The sequence below is a fragment of the Nothobranchius furzeri genome, chromosome 2 (assembly GCF_043380555.1).
Source record: "Nothobranchius furzeri strain GRZ-AD chromosome 2, NfurGRZ-RIMD1, whole genome shotgun sequence".
Classification (NCBI taxonomy): Eukaryota; Metazoa; Chordata; class Actinopteri; order Cyprinodontiformes; family Nothobranchiidae; genus Nothobranchius; species Nothobranchius furzeri.
In genome coordinates, this window is record NC_091742.1 from 76048067 (window position 1) to 76063321 (window position 15255).

Genomic DNA, 15255 nt, shown 5'->3' on the forward strand with positions numbered 1-15255 from the left:
ATAATAATAAAAACAAAGCAATTAGAACTCTCTTTCTTAAAGACATGAAATCTCTTCCATGTGCCGTACCATACTGGAATAGATTTGTGGCTGACTTGACATGGAGGAAGGTTTGGCTTCTACCCGATCAATTTCTGATCACTAACAAGGTTAAAGAAACTTCCTTTAAACTATTACATAGATTCTACCCCTCTAAATGTTATTTTAAAAAATTTAAATCAGACCTGGATGTATCTTGTACATTTTGTGAAGATCTTCCAGAAACAACAACTCATCCTTTTTGGCTGTGTACTCATTCCAAACGGTTTTGGCAGTCTTTCTGTGACATCATCTGCTGTAAATTCTCTGTCAATTTTAACATTTATTGGAAGCAGGTTTTGTTTGTCCTTCACCAGAATATTTTTAATAACTATTAAATTTTTTATTAATCTGTTATTTCTCTTGGCCAAATTTCATATCCATAAAAATAAATTTCTTAAAAGCAAACCCAACTTTAACTGTTTCTTAGTAGAGGTCAAGCATTATATGGACTCTATCCGGTTCTCACAAAACCAGAAGGCTGTAAAGACTACTCAAATATGTACCCGCTTTAAGATAATCTGATGCTGATTTATTACTATCTCTGTGTTGATGTTCTCTCTAGATATATGCTACTGTAATCAGTATTTTTCTGTACACCCATCTTTTTTATATCCCCTGGCACTTAGTTTACATTTTTGCACTTCTCACTTTTCTTATACGTTGTCAACTGTGAGCTTGTAAACTTATTGTCACATTGTATATTCTATTTTTGTTAATAAAGGTTCATAAAAAAATTAACTCCAAAATATCTAAAACGGAGTACTTCACTTGCCAACAGTGATTACAGCATCCATTTTGACTCTGGGAGGTTGAATCAGTCTTTATTTCTTTATAGAATTTGTTCTACACTTCACATCACACAGGGGCCTTTACGTCACCTTTATTTACCATAAATGGCTAAAACTGGTCCTTTTCTGCCACAATAATCACGTAATTTATGCTAATCCTAAAGCTCTTCCCCTCGGTACCCGCTGGTGTTTCTTACCTGCTCTGTGTGAGCTGCTCTGTGGTTTCCAGCTCATATCCGACAGTCTGCGCTGGCCACCGAGCCCTTCCTCGAACTGGGCCATGGCTTCTTCAACCTTCCTGATTTTTTCTCTAGCAATAGCTACTTGCTTGGTGACAAACTCCATCAGAGACTCTCCTGAATACATGTTTAATATTCACCTCACAAGGCTAAACAACGATAAACTAACGTTGCTAACGGTCTTCTTTTTCAGTTCCTTCCTCTTGTCCACGAGGCTGAAGTTATCTTCCGTTCCCAACTATTCGGGAAACGGCTAAAAGGGGCAATTTTGTTTGTAAACAGGAACGCCCCCTGTTAGCAGAGTGTCGTTTCACGCAGCGGTCGGTCCAAATATCCCAAGCGGAGTCCCAGATTCAAAGGTACGGAATAAACGATAGATACAGAGCTTCTTGTTTCAACGGGCTTTCACTGGCGCTAGCAACTTTGCAAACACAATGCTTCCCTTTTATGGAGTAAGGTCTAGCTGCAGACGAAGCCCCGACAAACCACGCCCCCATGTGTCTGTTGTGCTCCTCCGAGCTCCCCTGGTGGTCAGAAAAGGGAAACATCTCAATTACGGCAGCCCTCCCAGCGGGCGGGGAGAGCTTAAACCTGGGTCGGATCCAGGGTGCAGCACCCCGCCTCAGGCTCCAGCAGAGGAGATTGGGGTTTGATTCATATCTCACACCTTTCAATCGCGAACAATACAATTGAAATAATACGTTTATACAGAAATAGTAACAATGTAATTAAACAGACAGGACTCCAGTTTTAAATATGAATGTATGGATTTTTTTTTCTTGCATACACACTTTATGGCTATCCCCAGTGGGATTATAAAACACGACACCACCAACAAATAATCAGTTGCCGGACAATAGGCACAACATACCTATGCTTATTTAAGTTAGCAGGTGAGTAATAAATGTGCAAGTGTTTATTTTAAATGCAATAAAATAAAATATCAGAAAAATTAATTAGTGGTAATCGTTTTAATTAACCCCTTAAGCCCACTAGCCCCCATTTTTGGGAGCATGCCTTCTACAGCAACATTTAACTTTCAACCATTTGTTATTACAGGCACTAACAGTGGGTCTAAGTTCATACGAGTGAGTAGTTAATATTTATGTTACTATTAATGATTTTTTATTGCTTCTTTACAGTGAAAAGCTGCTGATGTGTAATTTTTAGGCATATTTTCATGTGTCTCTCGTCTCTCTCGTCGTCTCTCGTCTTCCTCCGCTTATCCGGGTCCGGGTCGCGGGGGCAGCATCCCAACTAGGGAGCTCCAGGCCGTCCTCTCCCCGGCCTTGTCCACCAGCTCCTCCGGCAGGACCCCAAGGCGTTCCCGGACCAGATTGGAGATGTAACCTCTCCAACGTGTCCTGGGTCGACCCGGGGGCCTTCTGCCGGCAGGACATGCCCGAAACACCTCCCCGGGGAGGCGTCCAGGAGGCATCCTGACCAGATGCCCAAACCACCTCACCTGGCTCCTTTCGATCCGGAGGAGCAGCGGTTCTACTCCGAGTCCCTCCCGAATGTCCGAGCTCCTCACCCTATCTCTAAGGCTGAGCCCGGCCACCCTACGGAGGAAACTCATTTCGGCCGCTTGTATCCGCGATCTCGTTCTTTCGGTCATTACCCAAAGCTCATGACCATAGGTGAGGATTGGGACGTAGATCGACCGGTAAATCGAGAGCCTGGCTTTCTGGCTCAGCTCCCTCTTCCCCACGACAGATCGGCTCAGCGTCCGCATCACTGCAGACGCCGAACCAATCCGCCTGTCGATCTCCCGATCCCTCCTACCCTCACTCGTGAACAAGACCCCGAGATACTTAAACTCCTCCACTTGAGGTAGGACCTCTCCCCCGACCCGGAGGTGGCAAGCCACCCTTTTCCGGTCGAGAACCATGGTCTCAGATTTGGAGGTGCTGATCCTCATCCCAGCCGCTTCACATTCGGCCGCGAACCTACCCAGCAAGAGCTGAAGGTCAGAGCTGGATGAAGCTAGGAGGACCACATCATCCGCAAAAAGCAGAGACGAGATTCTCCTGCCACCAAACTCGACACACTCCACACCATGGCTGCGTCTAGAAATTCTGTCCATAAAAGTGATGAACAGAACCGGTGACAAAGGGCAGCCCTGGCGGAGTCCAACCCTCACTGGGAACAGGTCCGACTTACTACCGGCTATGCGGACCAAACTCACGCTCCTCTGGTAAAGGGACTGAATGGCCCTTAACAGAAAGCCACCCACCCCATACTCCTGGAGCGTCCCCCACAGGGTGCCCCTGGGGACACGGTCATAAGCCTTCTCCAAATCCACAAAACACATGTGGATTGGTTGGGCAAACTCCCATGCCCCCTCCATCACCCTTGCAAGGGTATAGAGCTGGTCCACAGTTCCACGGCCAGGACGAAAACCACATTGCTCCTCCTCTATCTGAGATTCAACTATCGATCGGACCCTCCTCTCCAGTACCTTGGCGTAGACCTTTCCAGGGAGGCTGAGGAGTGTGATCCCCCTATAGTTGGAACACACCCTCAGGTCACCCTTCTTAAAGATGGGGACCACCACCCCGGTCTGCCACTCCCTAGGAACTGCCCCCGATGACCACGCAATGTTGTAGAGACGTGTCAACCATGACAGCCCTACAACATCCATAGCCTTGAGATACCCAGGACGAACCTCATCCGCCCCCGGGGCTCCGCCGCTGTGTAGTTGTTTGACTACCTCAGCAACTTCTGCCCCCGAGATCGGACAGTCCATCCCCAGGCCTCCCAGCTCTGGTTCCTCCTCGGAATGCGCATTGGTGGGATTGAGGAGCTCCTCAAAGTATTCCTTCCACCGTCCGACTATAGCCTCAGTTGACGTCAGCAGCTCCCCATCCCCACTGTAAACAGTGTGAGCGAGTTGCTGCCTTCCTCTCCTGAGGCGCCGGACAGTTTGCCAGAACCTCTTTGGAGCCGATCGATATTCTTTCTCCATGGCCTCACCAAACTCCTCCCACGCCCGAGATTTTGCCTCGGCAACTGCCACTGCTGCACCCCGCTTGGCTATCCGGTACCTGTCTGCTGCCTCCGGAGACCCACAGACCAGCCACGCCCTGTAGGCCTCCTTCTTCAGCCTGACGGCTCCCCGAACCTCTGGTGTCCACCAGCGGGTACGGGGGTTGCCACCACGACTGGCACCGGCCACCTTACGGCCACAGCTAGCAACAGCCGCCTCGACAATCGCAGAGTGGAACAAGGCCCACTCGGACTCAATGTCCCCCACTGCTCTCGGGACGTGGTCAAAGCTCTGCCGGAGGTGGGAGTTGAAGACCGTCTTGACAGGTTCTTCTGCCAGGCGTTCCCAGCAGACCCTCACTATGCGTTTGGGTCTGCCAGGTCTACGCGGCATGTTCCCTTGCCATCTGATCCAACTCACCACCAGGTGGTGATCAGTTGACAGCTCCGCCCCTCTCTTCACTCGGGTGTCCAAAACATACGGCCGCAGGTCAGATGATACGACTACAAAATCTATCATCGACCTGTGACCTAGGCTGCCCTGGTACCAAGTGTACCGGTGGGCATCCTTATGTTCGAACATGGTGTTCGTTATGGCCAAACTGCGGCTTGCACAGAAGTCCAATAACAAAACACCGCTCGAGTTCAGATTAGGTGGGCCGTTCCTCCCAATCACACCCCTCCAGGTCAAGCTGTCATTGCCCACGTGAGCATTGAAGTCCCCCAGCAGGACAATGGAGTCCCCTGATGGAGCACTATCTAGCACTCGTCCCAGGGACTCCAAAAAGGGTGGGTACTCTGAACTGATATTTGGCCCATAAGCACAAACAACAGTCAGGACCCGTTCCCCGACCCGAAGGCGCAAGGAAGCTACCCTCTTGTCCCCCGGGGTAAACCCCAACACACAGGCAGAGAGTCTCGGAGCTAACAAAAAGCCAACCCCAGCCCTCCGCCTCTCACCCGGAGCAACTCCAGCAAAGTAGAGTGTCCAACCCCTCTCCAGGTCTCGGGTTCCAGAGCCAATGCAATGTGTCGAGGTGAGTCCGACTATATCTAGCCGGTACCGCTCAACCTCTGCCACAAGCTCCGGCTCCTTCCCCGCCAGCGAGGTGACGTTCCATGTCCCAAAAACTAGTTTTCTTGTCCGGGGATTGGACCGCCAAGGCTCCCGCCTTGGTCTGCCACCCGATTCGCATTGCACCGGACCCTTCATGTTCCTCCTGCGGGTGGTGGGTCCACAGTTGGACGAGCCCATGTATCCGGTTCGGGCTGGGCCCGGCCGGGCCCCATGGGCGAAAGCCCGGCCACCAGGCGCTCGCTCACGGGCCCCAACCCCAGGCCTGGCTCCAGGGTGGGACCCCGGTAACCCTCCGGGCCGGGTACTCCGACTCTTCCTTTTAACCGCCATGAAAGATCCTTCGAACCGTTCTTTGTCTCACCCTTCACCTAAGACCAATTTGTCATGGGAGACCCTACCAGGGGCACTAAGTGCCCCAGACAACATAGCTCCTAGGATCATTAGGGCACTCAAACTCCTCCACCACGATAAGGTGACGGTTCAAGGAGGAGATTTTCATGTGTATATATGTATTTCATATATTCTGTTAACAGGAATAATTGCTGGCCCTTTGACACAAAATGTATTATTTAGAAATTACTAAAATATTTTGAATTGAGTAAACAATTCACAAGACTAGTAAACTGATATTGACCATACACTAATCTTTAAAAATTATGCTGTAAACACAAAAGCAGAAAAGTTTTGCTTTAGAAAAAAAAAAAGTTCAGACAAATGAAATAACCAGCAACAGCTTTTATTGGCCTTACAAATACCTTCAAAAAAATGTCAACACAATGCTACAGCCTCTTCAAAAATTCAGATGAGTCCAGAGCTTTTCTGAATTTCTCCATGTATATGAGCAGTTTCTGTTTTGCCTCCTTGCTCATGCTTTTTTTCCATGGCATAGGACATCAGCTGCCTCTCACTAATAAGACAAAGACAAATAGCAATTAGTACAAATGGCATTTACACCTAGAGGCTGTCATAAACAATGTGAAAACAATACATATAGGCATTAGCACTGTTCTTGTGTTTGTAGAATACCTCCAGTCGTACTGCAGCCCACTGCTGTACATTTCTGTGGCTTTGTCTGGTCAACATTCATGGACAGCTGAAAGCACATGGATGGTTGCCTGAGTAATGAGGTGAACAAAAGGACATCTTTCATGTAGACATTAGTCTGTCAGGTAACAAGATATTAACCATGAGTTATAGACTAACAGTAATGCTACAAAATATTTTCATGTGATACATAAACATTTTCAGAATGTACCTCTGGCAGAAGCACATCCATAATGAATGCCACTTGATTGTGACATCCAGCAGTTCATTGCTGGTATGGACTCATGTGGTCGGTTCTGGCAAATGGTGAAAAGATTCTGGAAGCAGTTCCTTCCTGTATTTACAAATACAGGACAGAAAGTTACAAGGAAGTGCTTCCAGAATCTTTTCACCACTACCTGGAAACCTGCAGGAAGCAACCGACGAGAAGAAGAAGAAGCCACTATTTTCCAGTGGGAATGGTGGCTTCTTGCCATTCAAGGTGTGTACACCAAAACACCAAAAACCAATTTTGTGTGTGTGTGTGTGTGTGTGTGTGTGTGTGTTTACAGAACACTGTATTATGGAACCAAATTGTTCCACTATAAAGATGGCCCTTACGTTGAACATTGGTGAATGTAGTTCCTGTAGAGGTGATGCCAGAATTGTCATTAAGAGCAAACCTGTCTACTCTGAAACAGTAGTTAGTGTATTTCTGAAATTATTAAGAATCTGTTTTGTTTTTCACTCATATTGACCAATGATATTCATCTTATTAATAACTACAAAGCATTTCACTATGATAATGAAAATTAACATCATACAAATTTTATTTGTCAGTGCGCTCCAGGGCAGCTGTAGCTACATTTTAGCTACTCACCACCAGGGTGTGAATGTGTATGTGGGCGGGTAAATTACTGATTGTGTTGTAAAGTGCCTTGGGAGGTTCCAGGACTGTAGATGGGCCGGGATGTGGCATGGGCTAGGAGGGGCAATGCCCCCCTAAAAATAGTGACTGCCCTCCCAAATGCTATGACATGTAGAAATCCCAAATTTGAAAATCTCTCTCTCTCTCTCTCTCTCTCTCTCTCTCTCTCTCTCTCTCTCTCTCTCTCTCTCTCTCTCTCTCTCTCTCTCTCTCTCTCTCTCTCTCTCTCTCTCTCTCTCTCTCTCTCTCTCTCTCTCTCTCTCTCTCTCTCTCTCTCTCTCTCTCTCTCTCTCTCTCTCTCAAAGTAGCTGCTGATTGGTAGATGCATAGGGAGTGTGTGGCCAGCCACTGCACTTCGTTCTCTGTGTCTCACTCGCTTCACACGCCTCAGACAGCAGCAGAACACAAAGACGCACCGTCATTATCTGAGCTCAGCCACTGGTTGAAGTTTTCTTCTTCTGTCGGTCACTGGAATTATTTGGTACTCTTTCTCAAGGTTTTAGTTTGCCTCGTGCTCTCCTTGAAATTGTTTTTGAAGTGAACCGAGTCGACAATGCGCAGGTTTCTGGTTTCTAAACCGAGCAACAGTGCTAAGGCACTAGCGGATGAAACCGGCTCGTTGGCTGCTGCTTCTCAACCATCGACATTAATATATGGACAATGGGTTTCCATAGGCTCCAATAACAAGTTTTTCTGTTAAAATGGGAGGTGGCCACCACCGCCATTTTGACCGTGTCACAGGTTCCGTCAAGCCCAGACAATTCCATAAAAGGGAAGAGAGGAGGAGCTGAGGGTGGGGCTGTAAGGCTGGGATCAACTGACGACACCCGGTCGAACTAGCTACAAGCTAACTTGAAGCTAACCCAAAGCTAATGCAAAGGTGGGAGCTAAGCTAACAGAGGTAGCAACCTAGCTACAACCGGAGTTAACTGTGCACAACACCAGAGCTTCTGAGTCAGAGATACGCCGGGCTGACCGCTGGGTAAAACTGGGTGGAACACAGAGGTCAGGAGACCTCCACAAGCCGGCAGCCGCACAGCAGACAAGCGCCACTGGGATCTGAGATGCGCAGAGCTGCCGCTGGGGAGAACTGGGTGGAAAGGTTTCCATCCCAGAGCTCCACAGCCATCAGCCCGCGCAGCAGTCAGGAGCCGCGATCAGACAGATGCGCCGAGCTGCTGGGAGAACCAGCCGGCATTCCGGGTGGAAAACATTGGTCTCCCGAGAGCTCCACAAGCCGATAGTCGGAACCCAGCTCCACCAACATGTTATATTTCAACCCATTTTCTAAAGTGCAGCATTATGTTAAATGCACTGGGTTTTACCCTATTACATTTAAATTTCATGGTTAAACAGTACATGTTAAAATCTAAGATCAGCTCGGCAGTGACGTAAAATATATAAATATAATTTAACTTACAGAAAAAATATTAAGTGGAGACTCCTTGGACGCTCTATTAGTGCAATTAATGCCACATCAAGTCATTTTGTCCAACAATTGCACAAAAAATATCCAAAACAGAATACACAAACACAGAGACTCAAAATCCCGGAGCAGTTTCCAAGCCAGACCGAGGCTCTACTGAGGCCTTTCCACGGAGCTAGCTATGTGGTCACGTGGGTCTGATGCTCATTAATTATACAGAATTTTAGGCTTTTAATACACTTAAACAGAAGAGTGAGAAAAAAAATTCACCCCCCTCAGTGTTGTCATGAGTGTAAACTAGATCATTTAAACAAAAAACATGTTTTGGTACCAGGCTGTAAACATGTTTATTTCTGCTGTGAAATTGGTATTTTCAACATGGGAGTCAATGAGGATTTGCTAGCTTCTGACACCAGCCCCCAGCGGATGAGGGTGGAACTGCAATTTTTCTTACTTCCGGGTTGTCCTCATCTTTAAAGCCACATTGTGGGGGCCTGTTCTCAACTCACCACAACCAGTTGCACAAGCACCGCAGCCCCTCCTGCTGTCCCCATCGCCACCAACCCAGCCGTCGCTGTGGGTGACACAGGCCTGAACAGTAGCGCACCGTCCCAACCCACTGCTCTTGTTTTCCCCAAGCGCCATTTTGGGAAGAACATGCGCTCATTTTGCCCTGCCTGGTATCGTGAGAGACCATGGCTGGAATATTCAGTAAAGCAGGATGTGTGCTTTTGTTTCCCATGTCGTAAACTTGGGGGGAACAATGATAGGGATTTGACTTTCACAAAACAAGGATTTAATAATTGGAAAACAGCACTGGAAAAGGACAAGGGATTCACAAAGCACACATCAAGTCAATGCTACATCAAAAATGGAAATGCTGGTCTGAAATGTCCCAAAGAGTGGCCACAGGGGAAACAATAGGTAATTTAATAAGTCCCACTCAAATCAAGAAAAACAGATACAATGTAAAAACTATTGGAGAAGTAGTTCAGTTCCTAGCAGTAAATGAACTAGTGTGGAAAGCTCCAGTTGTGATGATTTCTCTGCAGGACTATTCTTACAAATGGTCGACTACACACTGGCCAAAGACTCCAAATTTAATTAAATAAACAAACACATCACAGAGAATGCTAAATACACCTCTCACAACATACAGAATGAAATTATTGCAACACTGGCAAAAATGGTATTAAAAAAGGTCAAAGATAATTATGACAAAGCAGATTATGCTGGGTTTTGCATTAAAAGTGATGGAACTAGGGACAGATGCAATGTGGAGAATCAGTCAGTCATGGTTAGATTGGTCTGTAACGGCATTCCAGAGGAACACCTGATCAGTCTGCTAGACCTCAGTCAGTTAAATGCTGAATTTATTACCACCCAAATTCTTGAGCATCTCTCTGACTCAGGCTAGTGTAGCTGAAATGATCAGTCAGTGCTATGATGGAGCTTCTGTCATGAGTGGGCTCAGGGGTGGGGTTCAGGCCCTACTGCAGAAGAAGGTAGGGAAGGATATTCCCTACATCCACTGCTACAACCACCAGCTGCACTTGGCAGTGGTCCATGCAATGCAGGCAGAGCCATGTGAAAAACCTTTCTTGGTCTATCAGGATCTCTACACTCATTTTTCCACCGTCATTATGTTTCACAGAACTATGATGTTCCCTCCCTGAAACGACTGTTGGAGATCAGGTGGACAAGCCACCATGATGTGACCAAGTGCCTTGTGGAAAATCAGGATGCTATTATGAGTATCCTGTCAGAGGTTACAGAGGACAGAGCTGCTGCTGTTAATATCTGTACAGAGGCATCAGGACTGTTGATGATGTTAAGGAGGCACAATTTCTTTGAAATAGGAAAATTCCTCCTAAAAGTTCTGGGTTCCTTGAAGTCTGCAAATTCTATGCTGCAGTCTCATTCTGTTGACCTGTTCTGTGCTTCAGAAGTAGCCAGTGCATCTCTGCAGGCTTTGAAGCAGATGAGAGAGGAGTAAAGTGAGACATTAACCAGCACACCTCCACCAGCTGCTAAAAGACAAAAAAAAAAAAAAAAAACACAAGCTCACTGCAAAGGGGTGCAGGTAGAATATCAGGGGGTGCAGGTCTGGGACTGGGAAATAATTTTTCGGGTATCACATACCCCCAAATCCCTAAAATGCATAGAAAACTATGCTATCATCAATACAGTTCTTGCATCCGTATATCTATCTTTTCCTTTGATCCATTCCTTACACTGCCTGCCTGCTTTCTTGCTTTTATCAGTCATTACAGAATCAGCCGTCTGCTTTTCTGTGCAAAAGTCCTAACAAATGAATTCACATCTAGGCCTGTTGTCATGGCCTTCTCGTGAGCCAGAATAACTACATTGCTTTTTCTCTCATGTAGCGTAGTACGGCGGAACGGGGTCAGAACACGAGACAAAGTGGAGAAAGAGCTCTCGCATGATGCTGCTGATATTCCAATCAGAAGGGAGGTCACATACATGCGATGGAGCTGAGGAAAGCCATTCTTATACCCATGTAGATATTTGCAAACGGTGGAGAGGCCTACAAACTCTTCACTGTTATCATCATCAGTCTTTATGAATTCTTTCTCCAACATTATTTTTGCCACAAGAATCTCATCGGAAAGTTTCTCACTGTCACTTCCTGTCATTTTCAGCAAAGGACTTAACATGTCAGGATCCAGAAAAGAGGGAGACTGAGGTTGAAGGCAGTGAACTGCTTTCATGAGATCAAGATTGCTTTTGGAGAATCTTGTTTCCATCTCTATGTAGTGGGATTAGTCATCTGCCACCAAGTAATTGGATGACCTATCATTGAGGGAAGGCGCTAATATAAATAGGGCCAGAGGTGGCGCTACAGCGATCTTTACTTTGGCTCAACTTCCGCTTCCTGTGTGAAGTGCCTTTGTGTACGGGACTCCGGCGTGTCGGACTGAATTCTTGCATGTGGTCCTCCCAGAGTAATGGAAGGCTTCTCTTTTATCCTATGTGCTTCAAAGAAGTGATCCAAGAAGGGGTGTGTCTCCACGGGAGACTCTGTTGTTCTGCTTTTCTGCACTGTTCCATGGGATCTCTGTTTACCGTTGTTGACCCGGTGCTGGAACATCATCCGGTTCCAAGGCCTCTCCACCCCGCTGCTCGGGCTGGTTAACGAGATCAGCGGAGACCATCGGGAGCGACTTTTGACACTCGCTCCTCTATGCTGAATACCAGCAGAGGGCGTATACCCGGTGTGGGTTTGGGTATTTCAACGAGGGGCTGCGGGCCCTACCGGCAGCTGTCGTCGGCCTGGGAGCTCATAAGGACGGCTGAGGCCCAGGCTAATAAACGCGTGTGCAGGCGAGCTGTATGCTTGCTCATTTCCTGACTGCCTGCCTGCTCAGTCGTTGCTGTGTGTGTGTGTGTGTGTGTGCATGCGCTCGTGCGGATTTTGATTTTCACCGTTCTTTTTGCTTTCTTTCCATTTAGGCTGAGAGCTGACATTGGTGGTCGAGCCCTGGTGGTGGTCCCATCTGATGGTGTGCGTGTGCTCCAGAGTCACTTCACCCCCCAAATGCATGTGTGATTGGGGTGAAATTACTTGTGGTTGGTATTTTTTTTAGAGAGTTAAGTTCCGGGCTCTGTCTTAGGCAGTCCCATTAGTTAGCCTAGTCTTTGGTTACAAATTGGTTGTTTGTATGCCAAAATAAGTCATGTGTTGTATGTAAAACATTCTAGCAGACAATTTTTTGATATCAATAATTTATACGTCATTACACATAGAGTTGTGGCGACGCATCGATGACGTCGTCGGCTCGATTCTAAAAATTCGTCGACGTCAGATCCGGTAGTCGACGCACCACGCCCACTTGTTGCATCCCCAGAAGTTTGTAAATGGAGGAGGAATCTGCCTGTTTTTCCTCTGGTTCGCCCTCTTCTCCGCCTTCACTAACATGTCCGCCAAATACCGAAGACCTGGAACAATGTCCGTCCGCTACGAGATTCCTTTCCTGTTTTGCCCGCCTTCGTCTCCCTGCAACGGACAACAACTTCCGGGGTCAGATGCGCTGCTTCGTCTCTATCGCAGATGTAGAAAATCACCTGGAGCGTTTCTCCCTTCATAAAGGAGCTTCTTTCAGACATTAGGAAAGCTGTTTTTGTGGTAGCAGTCTCTCCTCCGTGCTGGTCTGTTTGCTGCTGGGTATTTTTGGTTTATTTAAACTTGGTAACTTGAACTTAACGTTGGTAAAGCTACTGTTAGCATTTTCGCTAACAGCTTCTTGCATTTGGATAAGCTGTTACGTTTTGGTTTAGAGTTCATCTTTTTTGTGGTGCAGATCTCCCTTTTATTACATTTAGAGTGTTGTGGGTTTTTGGTTTCGTTTAAGATATCACCTTCAGTTTGGTTTAACCGCCCAGTTTAGAGTTTGGACCTTTGGAGATTCTTATCTTGGTCCAGAACCCTGTAATCTTTGCCCAGTGGGACATCCCTAGTTATTTGTACTTTTGTTTTAATTTCCCACAGGCAGAATTAGTTTTATTATTCCCAACCTGTGGATGGAAAGATTTATGTTTTTTTTTTTTTGTAAATAAACCTGATCATCATTTTAACTTTTAAATCCAGTTATTGTCCCTTCCTTTTTGCACACGAGCCAAACTCCCCAGGAAGGATCGTAACACCACTCGCCTCACGCACATAAGTGACCAAAACAAAGCAGCTTGGAGACACTCCGTCTCCAATCAGCTCTCAGGCAGCAGCCTGCACTCCTAAGTTCTACATGTCACCAGAACATAACCAACCAACACAATAAAAGCAGTGTTATACAAAATGGAAGGCTTGTAGTGTTTATTCTCTTACAGTAAGAATTTATCAATTTTTTGGAGGAATTTATTTGAGATTTTTTGGTTTTTATTAATTGTGCAATAGAAAAATAATCGCTAGATTAATCATCTAAATAGTCATTAGAATAGTCGACTATTCGATAAAATAATCGTCAGAATAATTGTTTTAAAAATAATCGTTTACCCCCAGCCCTAATTACACAGCTGTATTAAATGCTAATAAATTATCCTTATCTTATCCATTGGGAGTGTCATTGTCAAGGCGGTACCAGTAAATAACCACTAGGTGTCATTAAACTATGTAAACAGAGCAAATATGTGTCTCTTATTTGCTCTGTTTATATTTAATCACTACATTTAATAAAAAAAAATTCTACAAAATACAATAGCTTACAACATTTATAAATGTTGACAAATGAATCACATGATAGTGGAAAGACATTCAAGAATAGATTAATTTGAATGGACTGGAGCATGTTTTAAAGGCGCAAAAACAAACTATAAACACGCAGCTTAAATTATTACAGTATACATTTAATACAATCTATAATCCTAAAAGAAAGTATTTTAATAAAATGAAAACGTCATCTTAAGTTTTGATCTTGCTTCATGCTCATTCAGGCTGTTGTTACCTCTGCTGAATCAGAAATTCGGTGTGAATTGTCTGAGCGTGAACTTATTGTTTGTTATGCTATTTGAACATTAATAAAAATATTTTAAAATCATTAATAAAACCAGCAACACTTACCAAGGAAACAATTTAGCATGCTCCACTCCTGAACAATCTTCAGCCTTCCAGGATCACAGGGCCTCAATCACAGCAGAAACACGTCTAAAGAAATGTTCCTTGGTTAAGCTTCGGTTTATGTCTCCAGATTTCCTCTGTGATGCTGAAGAATATCCAATATTTTGAGAGGGATGGTTTAGTGCAAAGTACTCACGCATCCTGTCATCAGTTTGGTACCACTGCAGGATCCGATGGCTAGCTAGCTAGTTGTTAATACCCTTTCTGGGTCTACAGGCTCCTGTAAGACTATATTGGGCTCACTTCTGGCTGGCTGCTGTTCTTCCAGTTCGTCCTTCTGTGAAGGCGTTGATGTTCACGGCGTTGGCGCTACAGCGTCTTCCGCCGCATCTTCCACTGCGTCTTCGGGTCGTGTCTCCTCCGGTTCTGACTCGGGCCCGGCCTCTGGCTCTGCTGACTCGAGCAGGTTCACAGCTGTCGGACGGCTGCCCGAGCAGCCCGACAGAAACTTCTGTAAAGCCCCCCGCTGTCTCTTCTTTTGTTCCTCTTCATTTATTTTTATTTTTTTACGTTTTGCCGCACCCGAAAGCATCGTGAAAGTTAGCCTACTCAAAAACACCTGCTAGCTTTGTTGTGTCCCGCTCTGACTCTGACCGCTTCTCTGACGTCCTTAATTGGGTGGTGCCTTAATGTGACGTAGCCAATGAAATGGTCTATGGTTAAGATAAACATTGTCACTATTTTTAGTTAATAAATATTGAAATAAATTGTAGATAGGAGTCCTATCTACAAATTCTATCATAGGACATTTGTACATTTAATTTTTAATTTATTTAGTTTTAATTTTGTTCCTCTGTCTGGGCCCCATCCAGCCAATCAGGTCCTAGGCACGTGCCTACTTTGCCTTTGCATTAATCCGGCTCTGCCCATTATCACTGTCTGATGTCATATATGATGTTGTTCCTCTCCACTGCCACGAATAAAGCCATGAAAAACACACCACTGCAATTTTGGAACAATGCTGTGAGTAAATGAGCCGTTGGGTCACACGACACACATATGAAATTGCATCGCTGCAATACTTTTATTTTGAAAATTACCGGGAACTTTACACAGAAACCGTGTGTGATTT

General features: G+C 45.7%; 1 protein-coding gene and 1 long non-coding RNA gene across 2 annotated transcripts in view; one reads left to right on the forward strand and one right to left on the reverse strand.

Annotated features, from left to right (window-relative positions):
• LOC129156059 (zinc finger protein ZFP2-like) overlaps nt 1-1955 on the reverse strand; it is a 39518-nt gene extending 37563 nt beyond the window's left edge. The window contains exon 1 of the mRNA XM_070547963.1: nt 1067-1955. Coding sequence (XP_070404064.1) covers nt 1067-1235 — 169 coding nt within the window. The 5' untranslated portion in view covers nt 1236-1955. The remainder of the gene's footprint in view (nt 1-1066) is intronic.
• Nucleotides 1956-11462: 9507 nt separating this feature from the next.
• LOC139066098 (uncharacterized) lies at nt 11463-13147 on the forward strand. Its single transcript, XR_011519067.1, has 2 exons — nt 11463-12142; nt 12320-13147. It is a non-coding gene; the product is annotated as an uncharacterized lncRNA (long non-coding RNA).
• The last annotated feature ends 2108 nt before the right edge of the window (nt 13148-15255 follow it).